The 19156-nt window shown below is 39.9% G+C and overlaps 1 protein-coding gene across 3 annotated transcripts in view; it reads left to right on the forward strand.

The window, feature by feature from the left end:
• The window catches only part of NFATC1 (nuclear factor of activated T cells 1), a 444007-nt gene that overhangs the window by 224786 nt on the left and 200065 nt on the right, over window positions 1-19156 (forward strand). For all 3 annotated transcript variants that reach the window (XM_030211903.1, XM_030211921.1, XM_030211912.1), the window contains exons 7-8: window positions 4696-4751; window positions 13253-13385. In XM_030211903.1, the coding sequence (XP_030067763.1) occupies window positions 4696-4751; window positions 13253-13385 (189 nt within the window). The remainder of the gene's footprint in view (window positions 1-4695; window positions 4752-13252; window positions 13386-19156) is intronic.

Genomic DNA, 19156 nt, shown 5'->3' on the forward strand with positions numbered 1-19156 from the left:
AGCATATAGATTGGTGTATGGATTTTCTGCAAGATTTAAGGGGAATGCTTGAAATGTCTTCCTCAGCCAAGTGTTATGTCTGTAATTTGAATTATTTGCATCTTGGAAAAGGTATAAATTGTGTTGGTGTACTTTTTATTGGTTCCTCTCCAGTCAGGGAGTTGCCTTGGACTCCAGCTCAGAAGCGCAATGCAGATGTGGCAGGCTTACAGTGGAAAATTTTGTGGTTTAGGCTGTCCTCAAGTATAGTCTGACAAGAAAAAGGTATCCCACATTCTTGGTAGGACATTCAGTATCTGCAAGTGCTAAAAGAAATGCTTTTCCCTTATGTAAGAGAACTTTTTTAGTATTTTGGGCTGCCCCCTAAATTGTTCCAGTCCCAGGTGGGGATTTTTGTTCCCCTCAGTCATGCTATATAAACCTGCAAAACATGTTTACCGCAGGATGCTGACGTAGTGGTCTAAGGTTCCCTCCTGGAGTTAGTCCCAGTCCGTGGGTGTTGAGATTTCCCTCTTGGTTTGCTAGACGTAATCTGAGGAATTGTCTACTTTTTTCTGCCTCTGTATTATATACCAGCTTTTATTCCTTAAATTTTCTTTAAGTGAAATATTGCTGCCTCTTAATGAGGAGTCTGTTTCCTCTTTTCTAATAATAAAGGTCTGGATAGTCTTAGTATAATTTGTATTGAAACAAAATCTACTGTACTTTTATTATTTTGTTATTTTTTTATTTTTTTTTAATTATGTGCATTTGGCTCAAACCTTTTTCAGTAGTAGTTCAAGGTAAGTTACATTTAGGTAATAGTGGGTATTTTCCTGTACCTGGAGGGCTCACAATCTAAGTGGTCTTTTTACCAAGCTGTGGTAAAGGGGAGCCCACGGTAGTGTCGACATGCAGGTTTGCTGCATGCCTAGGCCCCCTTTTACTGCAGCAGGTAAAAGGATTTTTTTTTTTCAAATAGGAATAAATGGCTGTGCGCTAAGTCAGCACATTGGTGCGAGTCCTCACCACCTCCTATTTAGTAGGCAGTAAGGGCTCCTGCGCTAACCCAGCAGTCACCGGGCAGCACACGGCGCTGCCTGATTACCACTGGGTAAGCCCTCGGCGCTAGAAAAAAAAAGTTCCTATTGCCTGAAGATGGAACTATTGCCAGGCTCCTGAGTGAGCCCGGTGGTAGGGCCAATTTGCCATGCACCATTGTCGCGGTAGCCCTAGCACGTCTTGATGAAAGGGCCCCTAAGTTTGTTCCTGAGGCAATGGAGGGTTAAGTGACTTGCCCAAGGTTACAAGGAGATGCACTGTTATCTAAGGTTATAAAAGAAAGAAACCCATGTTTAGGTTTAAAGCAGCATAACACTTACATGGAGACCATGGCATCAGGAGTGGGGAAGAGTAGCACCAACATTGGTAGGAAGATCCAACATTGGCAAAAAAGACCCTAAGGCAATGAGGATGAAAGTTTGGGTATTGGTGTTCAGTGCAAGGTGAGTTTACCTTCAAAGATTTGGCCATTGGGGTTCAGTAGGCAGGTCAATATTCAGCACTGGCTGGTTAAGTTGAAACCTGCCAAAGATAGATGTCTTTCTGCTATTTCAGCAGCCAAATTTGTCCACCAAACTTAGCCAGCGATTCACTGAATATTAGAGGATAACCAGGTATATCGCACGATATAGCCAGTTATCCACTAAACGCTGACTGTGACTATTCAGCTGGAGTTAACCAGCTATCTCCCGTGGAATATTCGTGGATAAATGCTATTTAAGTGGCCATGAACAGTTAAATAGCGCTGAATATCAGGCAAATTTCTTATGATGTCTCCCTTTGAAACACTTTTTCCTGAAGTTCTGTCTGCAGCTCTGTGTTCTGCATGTTTAGAGCTTTGTTTCAGATTCACTTCATACCACAGAAATAACAGCTTGATTCATTATGCAGGGGTGTTTGATCAGCTCTACTGCAGTAATTGGAGGCAGGTGGACTCCATTTAACTCATGGGCCTTGTTAAGGCAATTTTTGGAAACAAAACTAATTTAAGCTTGCAATGACTAATTTGGGTTTGCCAAGACTTATGCAATCAAGATTTTTGGTTTCATATTCTTAATTACTTTCTACATATTGCTGTAATTGCTATATCAAGTTGAGGGCGTAGAGTATGTTCTGTAGAAAGTGTAACCAATGCATTTTGAACTGTATTTGTTAGATAGTAGAATGTAAAAAATGTATAAGGATTCAAAGACAAATTTATAATGCCTTTCAGTTTATGAAAGACAAAATCATATCCCCTAAACAGGTCCGCTGAGAGGAGGCTGGGTGGGTGGGGGGGGGGGGGGGGGATTCCCAGCCTCCAAAGGGGGCCCGGTGCCAGAATGTTCTGCTTCCTCAGTTTCTCTCCTTAGTGTCCGGACCCAGCTGATTGAGTTAACATGATAACCCGGGTCCTGGCACACAGGAGCAAGAGAATGACAGACTAAAGGAGGAGCAGATCAGGAAGGTAAGGGGTGGGGAGGGGCAGAGTGGCCCAAGTGTGTAGGGTGAGGGCTGCGGAGGCCCTGCCCTGGGCCTGGCTCTTTCTCTCAGCAGCCCTGCCTCTAAATATGCGCCCCTCCAGAGATGGGATAGGAAATTAGAAAAAAAAGGTTGAAGAAAAGAAACAGCAACAGAATTTTAATATGCAAAGCACAATAGAATTTTAGGAAGCCTAATGGTTAGTGCAGAGGCCTGAGAATCAGAGGAAGTGAGTTGATTCCCACTGCAGCTCCTTGTGATTCTGAGCAAGTCACCTCCATTGTCCCATGGATAAAATAAGTACCTGTATATAATATGTAAACCACTTTGACAGAAAGGCAATATATCATATCTTGTCCCTCTATAATGACATGGAATAAAGTATTACCAATTTATCTATATCATCCAAAATGATGGTGGGTACATTAGACCATATGTCATTGGAAATGGAACAAAGATACAAAATAATTTTTATGGAAATGTTGAACATGGTTGCTATCTATCTAAATGAACTTCAAGTGTTTTTTCCAGCCTTTTAGCTTCAGGAGCAAAAAAAAAAATATATATCAAAGTACAGCAGAGGGCAGAAATAAAAATTACCTCTGCAACTATTCAGATAGTTTTTCAGTAGTGTCAAGCAACTCTGCTGCCAGCCTTTCCAGTACCTAACATAGTTTATATGTGAGTAGATAAGAGTTTTATATTCATAATGCATAATGTATATAAAACTCTTATCTACTTACACTTGAAGTTCATTTGTTCATTTGGAGCAGTTTCCTTAACATATAAGGAGATATCTGTATGTAGATGCAGTTATCAAAAATACAGAAGAAACCTGTCTTCGCAAACAACAACAATAATCAAAAACAGCGAAGATGACTCAAAAAACAGAAAAAAAGGAAAAGAAAAAACAAACATGGGATGAAAACTAAAAGTAAAAAAATGAGTAAAAAATAATAAAAAAACTACCCAGGGAAAAACTGCTACACGAGCAAAAATATGAATAAATTATAAAGAACAAAAAAAGGCGACACAAGAAAAATGAAAAAAATAAATGAATTTATTAGGGTGATATGACTCGACACAGCTGTGTTTCGGCCCAACTGGCCTGCGTCAGGAGTCTGTTACACCATGTATGTATTATCTGGTAGTGTCAATCCTTGGAGGATATTCAATTAAACACACCTTTATGTGATAACACTCTACCTTTAAAAAGGCTGTGTGCACGGTTTGGCAAAAATCGTTATAGAAAACTCTGGTATAAGAGATATATATATATCTCATTAAAAAGGCTGCAAGAGTGCTCGGCGTTTTTAATTGAATATCCTCCAAGGATTGACACTACCAGATAATACATACATGGTGTAACAGACTCCTGACGCAGGCCAGTTGGGCCGAAACACAGCTGTGTCGAGTCATATCACCCTAATAAATTCATTTATTTTTTTCATTTTTCTTGTGTCGCCTTTTTTTGTTCTTTATAATTTATTCATATTTTTGCTCGTGTAGCAGTTTTTCCCTGGGTAGTTTTTTTATTATTTTTTACTCATTTTTTTACTTTTAGTTTTCATCCCATGTTTGTTTTTTCTTTTCCTTTTTTTCTGTTTTTTGAGTCATCTTCGCTGTTTTTGATTATTGTAGATGCAGTTATTTCAGACATCTCTTCTTGATGTATGAAAAGTGTATATGTCGGGCATGATTGCCAACAAAGAACAAAAAGGTTATTCAGCACTGCTGCTATGTTTTTTTGAAACATGCAAATTACTGAGTGGCAAAGACCAAAACAACTATTTGCATTGCTTCATCCTGTTGCATCAATAAATATTTAAAACTGATGACATGTAGTTGAATTTTCCTTTTGAATATTATGGTGATGCTAGACAGGGGCAGAGCACAGGAACTGAGAGTCCCTCCTGTGCACATTTCTTATACATCTGACTACTACTGGTTCAAGACAATACATGCTTTTATTTGACAGACCAATGACATTTGTGTATTACATTTACAAGGTCGCTGACACACTTGTTCAGATGCAGCAATCCATCAGAATATTTTGTGGGTTGGGGGTTGGTGAGGATTCCCATACAATTATTCTTCAAACAAATACATACGATTTCTCCCAAAGTATCAGGGGGTCATGGAAGAACTTGTTTTAAATACATGGCTACATTTTAATTTGTTTTTGTCTTGTAGATGGCCACCATGTATGGGAAATGGAAGCAAAAACTGATAAAGAGATGTTTAAGCCAGTAAGTATATATGCGTATAAAGAAAAATCCATTTCTTTTGTTGTCATTTATTATCTAACATGTATATGACTGGAGGGGTTAGAACAGCGGGGCTGAGAACCAGGGAAGCCAGATGTCAAATCTCATTTCTCCCACTGATTCGTGGAAATGCCAAACTTCCACCTAAGCGGTCTTCTATAAAATGGCACATCATTTGAATGGTATGGACAGGGCTCACCGTTACACACATAAGTTACAGAATACAGTTTTCACAATTTAGGCGCAAGAACCTACGCCAGCTCTATCCCGCTCTTATATTTGTGGCACATATTTTAGCTGTTACGTTAGCATTCTATAAAGGAAATTAAGCACCTATTTTCATTTGTAGAATAAGAGCTAGATAAGACCCTCTAGGCCAGGACTTTTCAACCCAGTCCTTGGGGCTCACCAAGTCCCATCGGGTTTGCAGGCGCTGTTTCATGCATATTCATATCTGTAATGACTATGCATAAGATAGAATGGCATGCACTTCCTCCTTGGTATGCAAATCTAGCTCATGCATATTCATTGTGGACATCCAGAAAACCCAATGGGATTTGGTGTACCCCGAGGACTGGGTTGAGAAGGCCTGCTCTAGGCACCTAAATATAGGCACACTGTTATAGAAAAGTAGTCAAACACTTTAGTGGAATTGAGACTACGTGGATTTGACTACAGTTGCTTTGAGACTTTTGTATTGTGCGGTGTTGGCAGTACAGCTTGCTTTTATGAGAGAGCGCCATACTGACAGCTGCCAGTAGTTTTATCAAAACATCCTTTGCAGACTCCTGATGCAGGCCAGATTGGCAGAAACACGACTCATTTCGAGTCTCGGATGTTAATTAATAAAGCTGTATACTACTGTTACATCGTCTTTTCATTTTTTCAAGTCACCTTCACTGTATCTTGTGTGTTTTTGAGACTGCTAGGCTTTGTGTTCTTCTGTTTTGGTGTCGTGCATATTTTAGAAACATAAGAACATGTTTGGGGTAATTTTATAAGACCATTTTATACATGTATTCTGTTAGGTTTCAAAAATACCTTATAAAATTACCCCCGCAGTGTACTTATAAATAGAAGAAGGTGCTTGTTGCAGGGAGCTAGATTCAGTAAATGGGCACCCAAAAAAAAATGAGCGTTAAGTGGTATTCTGTAAATGCACTCCAAGTTGGATGCTGTTTATAGAATAGCTCTTACCCCCAGATTCTATATAGTGTACCTAGAGATCTGCACTGAAATTGGTGTGGATTCTATAAAAATGCACGTAACATAAGAAGCTAATGAGCGTTGATAACAGCACTTAACAAGCAATAATGAGCACTAATTGGCAATAATTAGAATTTACGTGCACAACTCGCTAAGCGTATTCTGTAACAAAATGCGCCAAACTGTCCAAAGTCTAAGTTAGACGGCATATCAAAAATGCCCCTCCACGTAACTTTGTAAGTCTAAGGGCTTTGAAAATATGCCTCTAATTCTGCACTGTAGTTTTAGGTCAACCTGGAAAAACTGTGGTACATGAATTGGAGGTGAAAAATAGAATTCAGGACTATGCTAGGTGACAGGTCTGGTGACGGGATAAGCTTCAGAATGTTCACTCCCCTAGATAATTGCATTTGGGCTTATAGTAAAAGTGATGTGTCTTGATTAGCCATGTGCAGCCAGAAAATTTTCCTTTTGTGTTGTTTCATGTGTTGTTCTTGGGAATGTTCATTGTGTTGGGGGATTTTTAGACATTCTTTCATGTTAACAGAAGCAATGTCATTAAGAGTGTGCACACTATTGACAACATATGAAAAAACACAAAATGTCATGTTTTTTTTCTGTTTGATTGCTCATAATGACGTGAAACAACATAGGTTATGTTGTTGACCTGCAAACAGAACATTTTTCCAGCACAACCTGTGGTTAATAAGCTCATATACACTTAGCAATAAGAGGCAATACTATAGTGAAGAAAAAAAAATGATTTGGGGACATAAAAGCCGTTACTTTGACAAAGTGAGACCAAGGTTAATGATGACAAAAGATTGAATGACTCAAAAATAGCTAAAGAGAGGTTCTGGGCTTCAGCTTTTTCAGTCAGGTATCTTGTATTTCTGTATCTTTTGTGAATTCCAAGGGAGGGGGTAACAGGTTGCCTTTATATACATTTTCTTGCCCTTTGAACTTTTCAGAGTATATCTGTCACTGAAATGATTTTTACAAGCAATAATTGGTTACGTTACAAGCAGGGATTATGACATCAGATAGACTACATAATTAGATCAGTTGGACAATGGAAGTTTATACAGAGGCCAGATACTATATATGGCGCACAAATTTGGGTACTGGAAAAACTGAGCACTATTCTATAAACAGTGCTCTGAGTTGGGCGCCGTTTAAAGAATAATGCATAGCACCAGGACCTTTTCATAACTAGCTCAGAGTGAGCTACATTCAAGTATGCTAGGTTTTTCCCTGTCTCTACAGCAGTGGTTCTCAACCCAGTCCCTGGGGCACACCCATCCCTGTTGGGTTTTCAGGATATCCACCATGCATAAGCATGAGATAGGTTTACACGTACTGCTTCCTATCTCATGCGTATGCACTGTGGATATCCTGAAAACTTGACTGGCTGGGTGTGCCCCTGAGGAATGTGTTCAGAACCATTGCCCTATAGGCCTTACAATCTTAGGGTCCCTTTTACTAAAGCTTAGATTGCCACATGGCCTATAGGTATAAAATAGGATGTGCAGCATTTAATGTGAGCTAATGTCTGTTAGTACATGCAAAGCTTTAGTAAGAGGGCCCCTAAGTTTTTACCTGAGGCACTGGAGAGCTACGTGACTTGCCTCAAGTCACAAGAAGCATCAGTAGGATTTAAACCATGGCTATATTGGTTCAGTCTAAAAGTCCGAGAAGCTCTGCACCAATTCCTCAGCAGTGGCCAATCTAGGTCACAAATACCCAGCATGATCCCAGTAATTTAGAAGGGCTTCCATGCATTTTTCTAAGCCCTTATGCTTTGGCAACAATTGAGCAACACCCTTGCATTCAGTACTACAAATAAAATTATAAACAGTGAGCATTTAAGTACAGCTGGATAAAAGGATTATTATAAAGTCTTGCTCACTGTTAGTGTTTTTGTTATCCACAAATATTAAGTAAGTTATCATTTTCTTTATGTTAAACCATTATGGCACAGGAATGCATGCATCAGTCTTCATTAAAGAAAATTAAATATAGATAATCTCTGAAATATAAGCCAAATAGTGTCTGACACTGCAGCTTCCTAAGAATTCCCAGAAGCATCAGTACTTTAGCTCTCTAAGTCAGTGCTGACTTATTAATCATTGACAACATCCCCATCCTCTAGCTAGAAATGGAAATACTGAGTAGAAGGCACTGACCAGCCATACAAAAGAAAGTGCAGTGTATTCTTACAAGACTTAACATTTTATCTGTTCAACTCTTTCTGCCTGAGCACAGTAAAAAAAAGCTTTTTGATCTCTTGTGTGTGAAAGATGCTTTGGCGTTGAATGCTGGGGGGGGGGGGGGGGGGCACATCTGTATTAGGGAGCACCATCTGATGTGCATCACAAAGACTGAATTTAAGGGCCTGAAAAGCCAACTGGTTCTGAGGACAACTTATACTATGAGATCAAGACTTCCAGACAGCTCTGCACAAAAGCATAGCCACATACTTTGTAACTGTTGATGCTGCTTATGCGTTTTTAAAGCTGTTTAGTGGAAGCAAATAGCAGAAGTAAGAATATCTCGGAGATCTCCTATACTGTCATTAGTTGCTCTTTAAACAAATGATGGCTATATAAGCTTAGCTTAATGATCACTTTACAGATAAAACCATGAAATAATCTGAGTACCAATCAAAATCACAGACAGTAATAGTGTCACACCTGCCAACACTGTCACACCTGACAGCCACCTTTGCTACTTTTTCCATGTCTGGTCACTTGGGGGGGGGGGGGGGGGGGGAATGTCTTTTACAAAGGCACGCTAGCATTTTAAGCACAGGCTTACTTTTAGCATGCGCTAAACGCTAGAGACACCCATATATTCCTATGAGTGTCTCTAGTGTTCAGCGTGTCCTTATTTTTAGCATGCGCTAAAAACGCTAGCTCACATTTGTAAAAGGATCCATGGATTTTTATATTGAAAATGAAATTTAAAAAGCTTGTTGCATTGCATTCTGAGCTGCTTTGTTGATAATTAGGTAGAGGGAGGGTTAGGATTCCCTTCCTGCATTCACGTTAGCTAGTTCTAAGTACCTTATTTGTCTCCTTTAAACCATGATTTATGTGAGGCAGGTATAAAACTTTTCCCCAGCATTATTAATCTCATCAAATTAATAAAAATTGAAATATACATAAACATATGAAATACCTCTTTGCATGTATTGAAATTTAGAGACTAATATAGGGAGCAAAATGATCCTATCAATGAAAAATGTACATGTGCAGATTAATATTAATCTTAAACTTTATAATCTATTCCACTTCAATATATTTTTGCTTCTAACTCTGGTCCTTGAAAGTTCATTCCTCAATAAACTGATTAATCTGTAAGGTACCACCAATGTAATCCACCAAAAAGAATGGAACTACAGGGCAAACACCCAATTGTACCAGCAAAACTGTAAAAAGATGCCCTGTTGTAATTTCGTTTAAACTTGTGTGGTTTAAAACTGGAGGAAAAAGACCTCAGCAGTTAATGACCAGAAGTATATATGGCCACTTAGAGATTTTCTTGTGACCTTTCATGTCAGCTGCCTTTAATGACCCATTTTTATCCCTAGGTCTCAAAAAACCTCCTTTACAAAATGTTTTCTTATTTACACTTCAATGCTGCACCTGTTTAGATGTGTTCTAATATGTTGCACTGAACACCTTTAAAAAAAACCACCATGAGCAGTTACAGTGGGGGAAATAAGTATTTGATCCCTTGCTGATTTTGTAAGTTTGCCCACTGACAAAGACATGAGCAGCCCATAATTGAAGGGTAGGTTATTGGTAACAGTGAGAGATAGCACATCACAAATTAAATCCGGAAAATCACATTGTGGAAAGTATATGAATTTATTTGCATTCTGCAGAGGGAAATAAGTATTTAATCCCTCTGGCAAACAAGACCTAATACTTGGTGGCAAAACCCTTGTTGGCAAGCACAGCGGTCAGACGTCTTCTGTAGTTGATGATGAGGTTTGCACACATGTCAGGAGGAATTTTGGTCCACTCCTCTTTGCAGATCATCTCTAAATCATTAAGAGTTCTGGGCTGTCGCTTGGCAACTCGCAGCTTCAGCTCCCTCCATAAGTTTTCAATGGGATTAAGGTCTGGTGACTGGCTAGGCCACTCCATGACCCTAATGTGCTTCTTCCTGAGCCACTCCTTTGTTGCCTTGGCTGTATGTTTTGGGTCATTGTCGTGCTGGAAGACCCAGCCACGACCCATTTTAAGGCCCTGGCGGAGGGAAGGAGGTTGTCACTCAGAATTGTACGGTACATGGCCCCATCCATTCTCCCATTGATGCGGTGAAGTAGTCCTGTGCCCTTAGCAGAGAAACACCCCCAAAACATAACATTTCCACCTCCATGCTTGACAGTGGGGACGGTGTTCTTTGGGTCATAGGCAGCATTTCTCTTCCTCCAAACACGGCGAGTTGAGTTCATGCCAAAGAGCTCAATTTTTGTCTCATCTGACCACAGCACCTTCTCCCAATCACTCTCGGCATCATCCAGGTGTTCACTGGCAAACTTCAGACGGGCCGTCACATGTGCCTTCCAGAGCAGGGGGACCTTGCGGGCACTGCAGGATTGCAATCCGTTATGTCGTAATGTGTTACCAATGGTTTTCGTGGTGACAGTGGTCCCAGCTGCCTTGAGATCATTGACAAGTTCCCCCCTTGTAGTTGTAGGCTGATTTCTAACCTTCCTCATGATCAAGGATACCCCACGAGGTGAGATTTTGCGTGGAGCCCCAGATCTTTGTCGATTGACAGTCATTTTGTACTTCTTCCATTTTCTTACTATGGCACCAACAGTTGTCTCCTTCTCGCCCAGCGTCTTACTGATGGTTTTGTAGCCCATTCCAGCCTTGTGCAGGTGTATGATCTTGTCCCTGACATCCTTAGACAGCTCCTTGCTCTTGGCCATTTTGTAGAGGTTAGAGTCTGACTGATTCACTGAGTCTGTGGACAGGTGTCTTTCATACAGGTGACCATTGCCGACAGCTGTCTGTCATGCAGGTAACGAGTTGATTTGGAGCATCTACCTGGTCTGTAGGGGTCAGATCTCTTACTGGTTGGTGGGGGATCAAATACTTATTTCCCTCTGCAGAATGCAAATAAATTCATATACTTTCCACAATGTGATTTTCCGGATTTAATTTGTGATGTGCTATCTCTCACTGTTACCAATAACCTACCCTTCAATTATGGGCTGCTCATGTCTTTGTCAGTGGGCAAACTTACAAAATCAGCAAGGGATCAAATACTTATTTCCCCCACTGTATCTTGCATGGCACTGCAATCCCAATGGAGGCCTACCATTTCACTATGGCTTCTTCAGGGGATGGCCAATCTCACGGTGCTCTTTTTAAAAAATCTTTATGTATAAGTTTTTAGAATAATACAAAAATAATAATATACATGTTTGTAAGAAATGAACAAGCCCCATATGGTATAACCAATAAATCAGCAAACATTTTCAAAAACTAAAATAAAAACAAAAAAGCAAAACAAAAGCAAACCTATTATGTCAGTAGGTTAGCAGAAAATAAAGCAAAACAGTATATGCATATATTTAAAAGAAGTTGAGTTTACCTTATAAAGTTACATGTAAGTATCACTTAACATAGTTGTCTAGCAATGACCATGTTTTACAAAAGGACAAAATATGACCAAATTTTATGGCAGCTATTTCCTCATAACGCCTATATGAACAAAGCAAATTCCACCATTCATGAAATGAGACATGTAGATTATTTTTCCAATGTAAAACAATCAAGTGCAGAGCAAGCGAAATCATTAAACAATTTTACATGTTTTAATAGAACTGACAAACCAGGGGTGGATGCTTTAAGGATTAACACTTTAAAAAGACAAAGCATCTGAAATAGCAAATAACTTATGAAAAATGTCCCAAATCGATTTCCAGTACGGTTGCAAATTATGACGGTGAAAAAGCATATGATCAAGAGATCCCACTGCAGATTGACATGACCAACACAAATTTGATATAGTACGATTTACTTTTTTGCAGGCGTCATCTCACTGTGCTCTTTAATATATTGTGCTCACAATTCAGTGTTCCGTGTTCTCTCTCACTCTCTCAACATGGCTTTCAGTATGTTAAAGAGCACAGTGAGATTGCCCATCCCCTGAAGAAGCCTGTTTTGAACCACTCAAGTTTAAATTTAACTATAACAGGGCATCTTTTTACAGTTTTGCTAGTCTGTAAGGTGCCACCTACCTCTGAATTGCCTTAGACTTTGAGCCCACTAGGAATATAGAAAGTACCTGTAAGTAATATGCTTTGGTTATACTACTAAAAAGTGCTATATCAAGAATCTAATCAACATAGGCATAAATATTGTTACACTAGACTAAAACAATACCCCTTCTAAACTCCAGTGTATCAGTGGCGTAACCCAAAGTACCAACATAACCCAGAGCACCTGTTGAATGGCTAGTAGGAATGCACAATCCCTACCAGCCTATGAGATCCACTGCCTGGAACTGGCCCAGTGTTGACTCAGCAGTGAAGTCGGCAGTTTCCTTTCCAGCCGCTGACACTAGTACTCCTTGAGCATGCTTGGTTCGCGCATGAACTGAGTATGGGCGAGGAGTGCTGGTGATGGTGGCTGGAAAGGAGGCTGACGATTTCTTTGCTGATGGCAGCACTGGGCCAGTTCTGGGCAGTGAATCTCTTCAGCTGGGGGGGGTGGGGGGATTGGGCATCCCCTCCAGGAAAGGTAAAATTATTTACAGGGTGGGGGGGGGGCAAAGAGAAAATATATTGCCCCCCCATCTGCCCCTGGGCCCCCCCTTAAAATTGAATCCTGGCTACACTGCTGCAGTATGTTAGAGACTGTAGGTAGGGTGTTTTTTGCACATACAAACTCATATCTACCAATTCACTGACTCAATTCATGCATTATAAGGAAAGTATATAATGCACTATGGGGGGGGGGTGGAGGTTCCTTGAGTGAAGTAGAGCTTACTTCCAGGGGGGGGGCTAAAGAGAAAATACATTGCCCCCCCCCCGCTGTCCGCCCCTGGGCCCCCCTTAAAATTGAATCCTGGTTACACCGCTGTAGGTAGGGTGTTTTTTGCACTCATATCTACCAATTCAATAGATTATATATTGCACTATGGGGGGGTGGAGGTTCCTTGAGTGTAGTAGAGCTTACTTCCGGTCTATTGTTGTGCATCCTGCATTTGGTGTGTTTGTTAAATATGTTTCATTTATGATCTTTTTGTAGAATACGTTAGTGGTTGAAATACCACCTTTCCGCAATCCAAGAATAACCAGTCCTGTTCAGGTCAATTTCTACGTCTGCAATGGAAAACGAAAGAGAAGCCAATTCCAGCTTTTTACGTACCTTCCTGCCAATGGTAACACGTTGTGCTGTCATTTTCAAACATTTTTCTGAGCTTTATCTTATTTGTTATTCACATTTCAAAGAATTTACAATAACAAGCGTCTACTTGCACAAGCAAATATTACATTGTATAAAAGAACATGAAAAAAAAGAAAAAAGGAAATAAAGGAAAAATGTACTTCATAGTCCACTTTAAAGAGAACCAACAATAGAAATATCTGGGAAGATAAACAAAGTAATATCTATCTATCTATCTATGAAAACAAATCAGTATTCTGAGCTTTATCAATACAAACCAAATCAATGCTTTTTGCACAATGCACAGAAAAAAAATTCATTGCACTAGCACAATGTACTTGGATAAGAAAAAAAAAACATGTATCCAGCTCTGTATATAAATTCTGTAACAATTTCTCATGCAGATAAAATATATTTGGTGCAGAAGTCATTGTGCATCTGATGCAATCTCATTGAGACATTTGTGACAATGATAAATAGATGAATGTACTTTTTTTTTTGCTCTTGTACATTAACCTCAGAAAGTGAAAAAGGAAACTCTCCATAGCATTCATAGGCAATGGTTAATAAAGGAGGAGTGAGTCTTAGTGCTATAAATACCAAGGTAGTACATGCGAGAAGCAGGGCCAGCTCAAGTGTATCTGACACCCTAAACCAGTGATTCCAAACGTTGCACTATGGCGGAATCCCTAAAATATTATTCCATACTTCGAGGAGCCTTCAATTTTTACTGCTGTAATTGTCTATTGCTTATGTTTGACTTATTCTTGCTGTATACTGCATTTAGGGATGCTTTTACTAAACCAAAGCAAAAAGTGTCCTTCGGTAATGTGGGTGGGTGTTTCTGACGCACGCTGGGCTACATTTTTACTGCGTCTGGGAAAAAGGGCTTATTTTCAATGGGGTGGGAAAAGGGTCTGCCATAAAATTGAAACCAGCACGTGCCTATTTACGGCCTGAGCCCTTAACGCCACCCATTGATCTAGTGGTAAGGGCTCACGCACTACACAAGCGGCGACCGGTTGGCGTGGGCCAACTGCCGATTAACACCGGAAATGCCGCTTGAGGTAGGAAATAAAAAAAAATCATTTGTCCCGGCAGTATAGGTACGTGCCAAATCCAAAATTACTGCTAGGGGGCGCACTAGCCTGGCGGTAGTCTCGTTTTGGCACATGCTGCATGTGCATAGAGCCTGCCATGCCTTTGTAAAAGGGCCCCCGAATGAATTCATTCAAACAGGCGGTAAATAAATCCTAATAAATAAATTGATGTAAACATATATATATATATATATATATATATATATATATATATATATATATATTCATTCATGCAAACAGATTCTATAATCTAATTTCTTTTGGAAACCAGTTTGGGAATCGCTGCCCTAGACAAACTTTCAGTCTTGTACCCTCTCCCCTGGTCTGGCTCAAAGCCCTCACTCTCATGTCCAGCATCTCGCCTTCCCTATCCCCTCCCCCAAGTTTCCAGCTTCTCCCTTTCTTTCTGTCCCTCCCTCCCAAGGTATCCAGCATCTCCTCTTCTCACTTCTGTTCTATATCTCTCACCTCCACTCCCCCACAGCCGGCCAATTTAATGTTTCTTGTTTAGAAACAGTGCGACAGTCACTATTTCTAAACAAGACTCAGCACTGCCAGTGTGGTTTTCAAAGCTCACTGTGTTCCGTCCCTCTGAGCTTCCTGTTTGGAATGGCACAAGATGTGGCAGGACTTGAGCCGCAGTGGAGATAAAGGTCCTGTGCTGGCTACATTGAGTCTTGTTTAGAGATACTGACTGCTTCGCTGGTGCCATTTCCAAATGATGCTACCCTAGGCAGATGCCCAGTACACCTAGCGGTCAGGTCAACCCTGTGAGAATGGCACTAGAAGTTGGTATGTGATTGAAGGGACATGATCTAGCCTTGTTCCGTCAGAGCTTTGAAAGAAACTTTTAGTTGGTTTTCTTGCAGTTTTCCTAAATTAATTAAAAGATAATGATGTAACAGTGAACCTGAAATGACACAGTTTAGTGTTCAGGGCAGACTATGAGGCTGTCCTATGTTTCTCTACCCCAACAGCTGTCTTACTGCATGACCTTGGGTAATTATTCTTCAGATGTTGATTATTATATTTTTGCATTCACAAGTTAAAAGTAAGCTGATTCCTTTTATACTTTACTTTTTGTGAGCTTCACAATCTGGATACCTTTAGTCGGCTGTAAAGGGCATTTTCTGAGCAGTCTGGCAGGCCAGTCTTCCATGTTTGAAGGCTGATAGGTACCATGATGTCATACTTTTGAAACTGAAATCTGTTTGACTTTTCTCTTAGGAGACATAGCAAAATCAGCCTAGTGGTAGTGTTTTGTTGTAGAGTAAGGCCTGCAAGTATGCAACAAGTATATGGCATCCATACATATATTCTGCCTATGGTAGTTAGAACTCAGGATCAAAACTGAACAAAATGCATCTTAAAGCAGAAAAATTAAGAATTCCTCAGGATCTCATTTTGGCTTTCTTCTGTGACTCTTATTTCCAGTTTCTCTTTATTAAACTAAATGTATTCCTTTTTTTTTTTTTTTAGTAAAAATGCATCTTTTTGTCTATCTCTGTATAGCAGTCCTGTGGACACACCTAGCCAGTCAGGTTTTCATTCCTTCTCTTGTGCAACAAACTTAGATTGTGAACCGGGCAGGGGAATACTCAGTGTACCTGAATGTAACTCACCTCGAGCTACTACTGAGTAAGGTGTGAGCAAAATCCAAATAAAATAAGTAATAAAAAGGAGAAGATGCAGGCAAAGTAATGCAAGAATTTGTGCATGGTGGAGAGATGAGGCCAGGCCCTACCACTCAAAGAATAAATGAAAGACCCAGCAGTGGAAGGAGTTAAGCAGGCCAGATACTTTAATTACCTATAACTATTTTCACCACTGCCCTCCCACTCTTATTTCTTATCATCTCCATCCAAACTGTCAGTCCCAGAAGTGCTTAAGCACACATCTGTTGCTGATGGGCCAGTCTCCTAGCAAGAGCCATGCAATCTCACAGTGCATGCTGTGAGACCTTGACTGGGAGCTGTTAAGAAGAAAGACTGGGAGTGTTGCACTGCAGCATCATTACAAGTAACCCAAGGGTCTGCTGCAATCAGTCCCAGCCTGAAAGGCACATGATCTGCAGCCATAAGAAGAGAGAGAAAGGGTTGGGAGAGTAAGAACATGAGGTGGGCAAGCAAGGGGATACGGCAGGTGAAAAAATGAGGTGTGGTGCGGAAAGTATGCCTCCCTAGCCCCAACACCCCCCCATCCAAATACCCCTTCAATTGCACACACCTAACCCTCTCCATACAGAAACTGAAGATTGCATCACACACACCTCTCATACATGGAGCCCCTGTCAGCCTATTGAGACACACCACCATTTTTCTGCAAGTCCCCCACCCAGACATACCTGACTTTGCTGACAGAAGAGGGGAAAGATACCATTGTGCCATGTTGTTAATGGGCACTTCTCAACTTCTTTTGTACCTTGTCCTTGTGTGATCTATGTAAGTTTTATTATGACCATGCCCAGGGCTGGATTAAGTCCAACTGATGCCTAAGCCCTTCCGTTGCTTAACTGACAAGACATTAAGACTCAATAAGTGCTAAAATAAATACCACTTTTGTTTGAAACAAAACATCTATTTATGGTGATTAGAAAAACACTGAAATTAGTGTTGGATCATGGGTGTGGCAGATGGCAGTGAAAGAGTTAAGGGCATGATAGCGAGGGGGGAAAACCCCTGTAGAGCCCCTTTCCCTTGGTGCCCTAAGAACATTCTTATTTTGCTTAATGGTTAATCCAGGGCTGACCATGTCTTCATTTTTAAAACATCTTTTCTCCATTCCTCATCCAGTAAACGTAAACGATAATCTCAGTTTTAGTAGAAATAGTGGGTGCCAACCTCTGTGCCACCTCACCTAAGATGAGGACTACAAGTTGCAATGACTGACTTGTGAAAAGACTAGTAATTACTATTGTATTATAATTGTCTTTCATTTTCATTTGGTTTCATATCATTTGAGCCGATGTGCCATGTTATTTAATTTATTCATTTATATACCACCTTTTATTACCTGCTAAGTACACTTGAATCAGTGGCTTGCAGACACAAAATACAAATTATTAATGTAGCACAATATTCCATCAAACATCCATGTGGCTACCTACTCAGAGAACATGGCAACTTGAGAAATTTTAAAAGTTCAGGCCATTCTACTTGGCCAAAGGGGCTATGCCGTGATTTCCAGTAATAGAAACTAGGGACCCTCTCTTACCCATCTACAATGCATTCTGTGTACCATTCAGCCAACCTCTGTTAAGGTCTCTTGTGCCACAGTTCTTCGGTAACAGTATGTCATGTGTCATGACTTCAGGCTGCCTAGAAAAGAAAGCAAGTCTTACTAATTTATGTAATCATCTTTTATAAAGACAAAACCTAGACCCATGGCCAGACCATACCCCTAATTACACCCATATGAAATCTTTAAATAAAGCTTTGTCTTATTATTCGGCTGAACAAGGCATCCCACAGAATGGTCAAACATTTTTACCGCAATTAACGATTAACGATGCACTCATTTTCCATCACACCTTGTAATCAACAATGCCCTTTTCTTTCTTAATTGCCTATGAATTAATTTTACTTTTGCAATAAAAGTTCTTTATTTTTGTATTTCTTTGTTAAGAAAATTACCACTTTCAGTTTTGTGGGTTCTTTTTTTTCTTAAAGGCTCACATACTGATTTCTTTGTGAACTCACTAGTGCTCATGGAGGTGACATGGATAAATGCTGTGTTTTCCTAAGCTCTCGAAATCTGAAAAGAGCGTTTTTTGGACTGCTGCATATTCTTTCTGCTTGTTTGCCTCGTGCCTTCACAGGCAAGTACACACCACCATGCTTTCAAGGATTTTTTTTTTAATTTTATTTTACAGAATTATGCTTATGGTTTAGTACTTAATTGGGTAATTTAAGATTCAATAATTTCAGACAGACCCTCGGCATAATTAACCCACCCCTGGTTTATAACTTAATTCAGTCATCTTGTATCTTTGCCAAGCTCTAAAGAGCTATACTCTGCAGGAGATATTAAGCATATACAGGGCTAGTCATAGTTATCTCAGTTATATAAATTTGTGAAAACTTTACATCAGTGGTTTACTTTAACTATGTGGCATTGCACAGCTTTTTATAATTAACAGATGAGACCTTGGGGTAATCAACTGGTATTAGCAGTAGCTAAAATGTTAAAGAAATGGCAACATTATTTTCATTACAACCTTTTCAACCGTAAATGTTTACAGTATGGCATTGTCGTTGGAGAGCATTTATTCCAGAGAAGCCCCTTCTGGAAAGAGGTTTCTCCCCTGAGCATTCTTGTAAGGGATCCTCAAGTAATTCCATTCATTATATGGACTTTGCAGATGACTATGGAGTGATGAGACACCTGGGAAATGCTTTCCAGATTGATTACAGATTAAGTTTAATTAATCTAGAATAAGGGACATGCAAGATCAACTTGAATATTTCAAAGCTTACTTGCACAGTCTACATAAAAAGTTAAATAGACAGTTCTAAAGCAAGATTCAAGATGAAATGCTTTTAAAAACATGCTTGCTGTTATGATGCATACATTTTTGTAGGTACACTGTGAGCAACGCACAGCTTGCACTGTGGAATCTTAGTTTAAATTTGTTAAAACCTCATCGCACAAGTCACAGTGCATCGTA

This window comes from Microcaecilia unicolor, chromosome 1 (assembly GCF_901765095.1).
Source record: "Microcaecilia unicolor chromosome 1, aMicUni1.1, whole genome shotgun sequence".
NCBI lineage: Eukaryota > Metazoa > Chordata > Amphibia > Gymnophiona > Siphonopidae > Microcaecilia > Microcaecilia unicolor.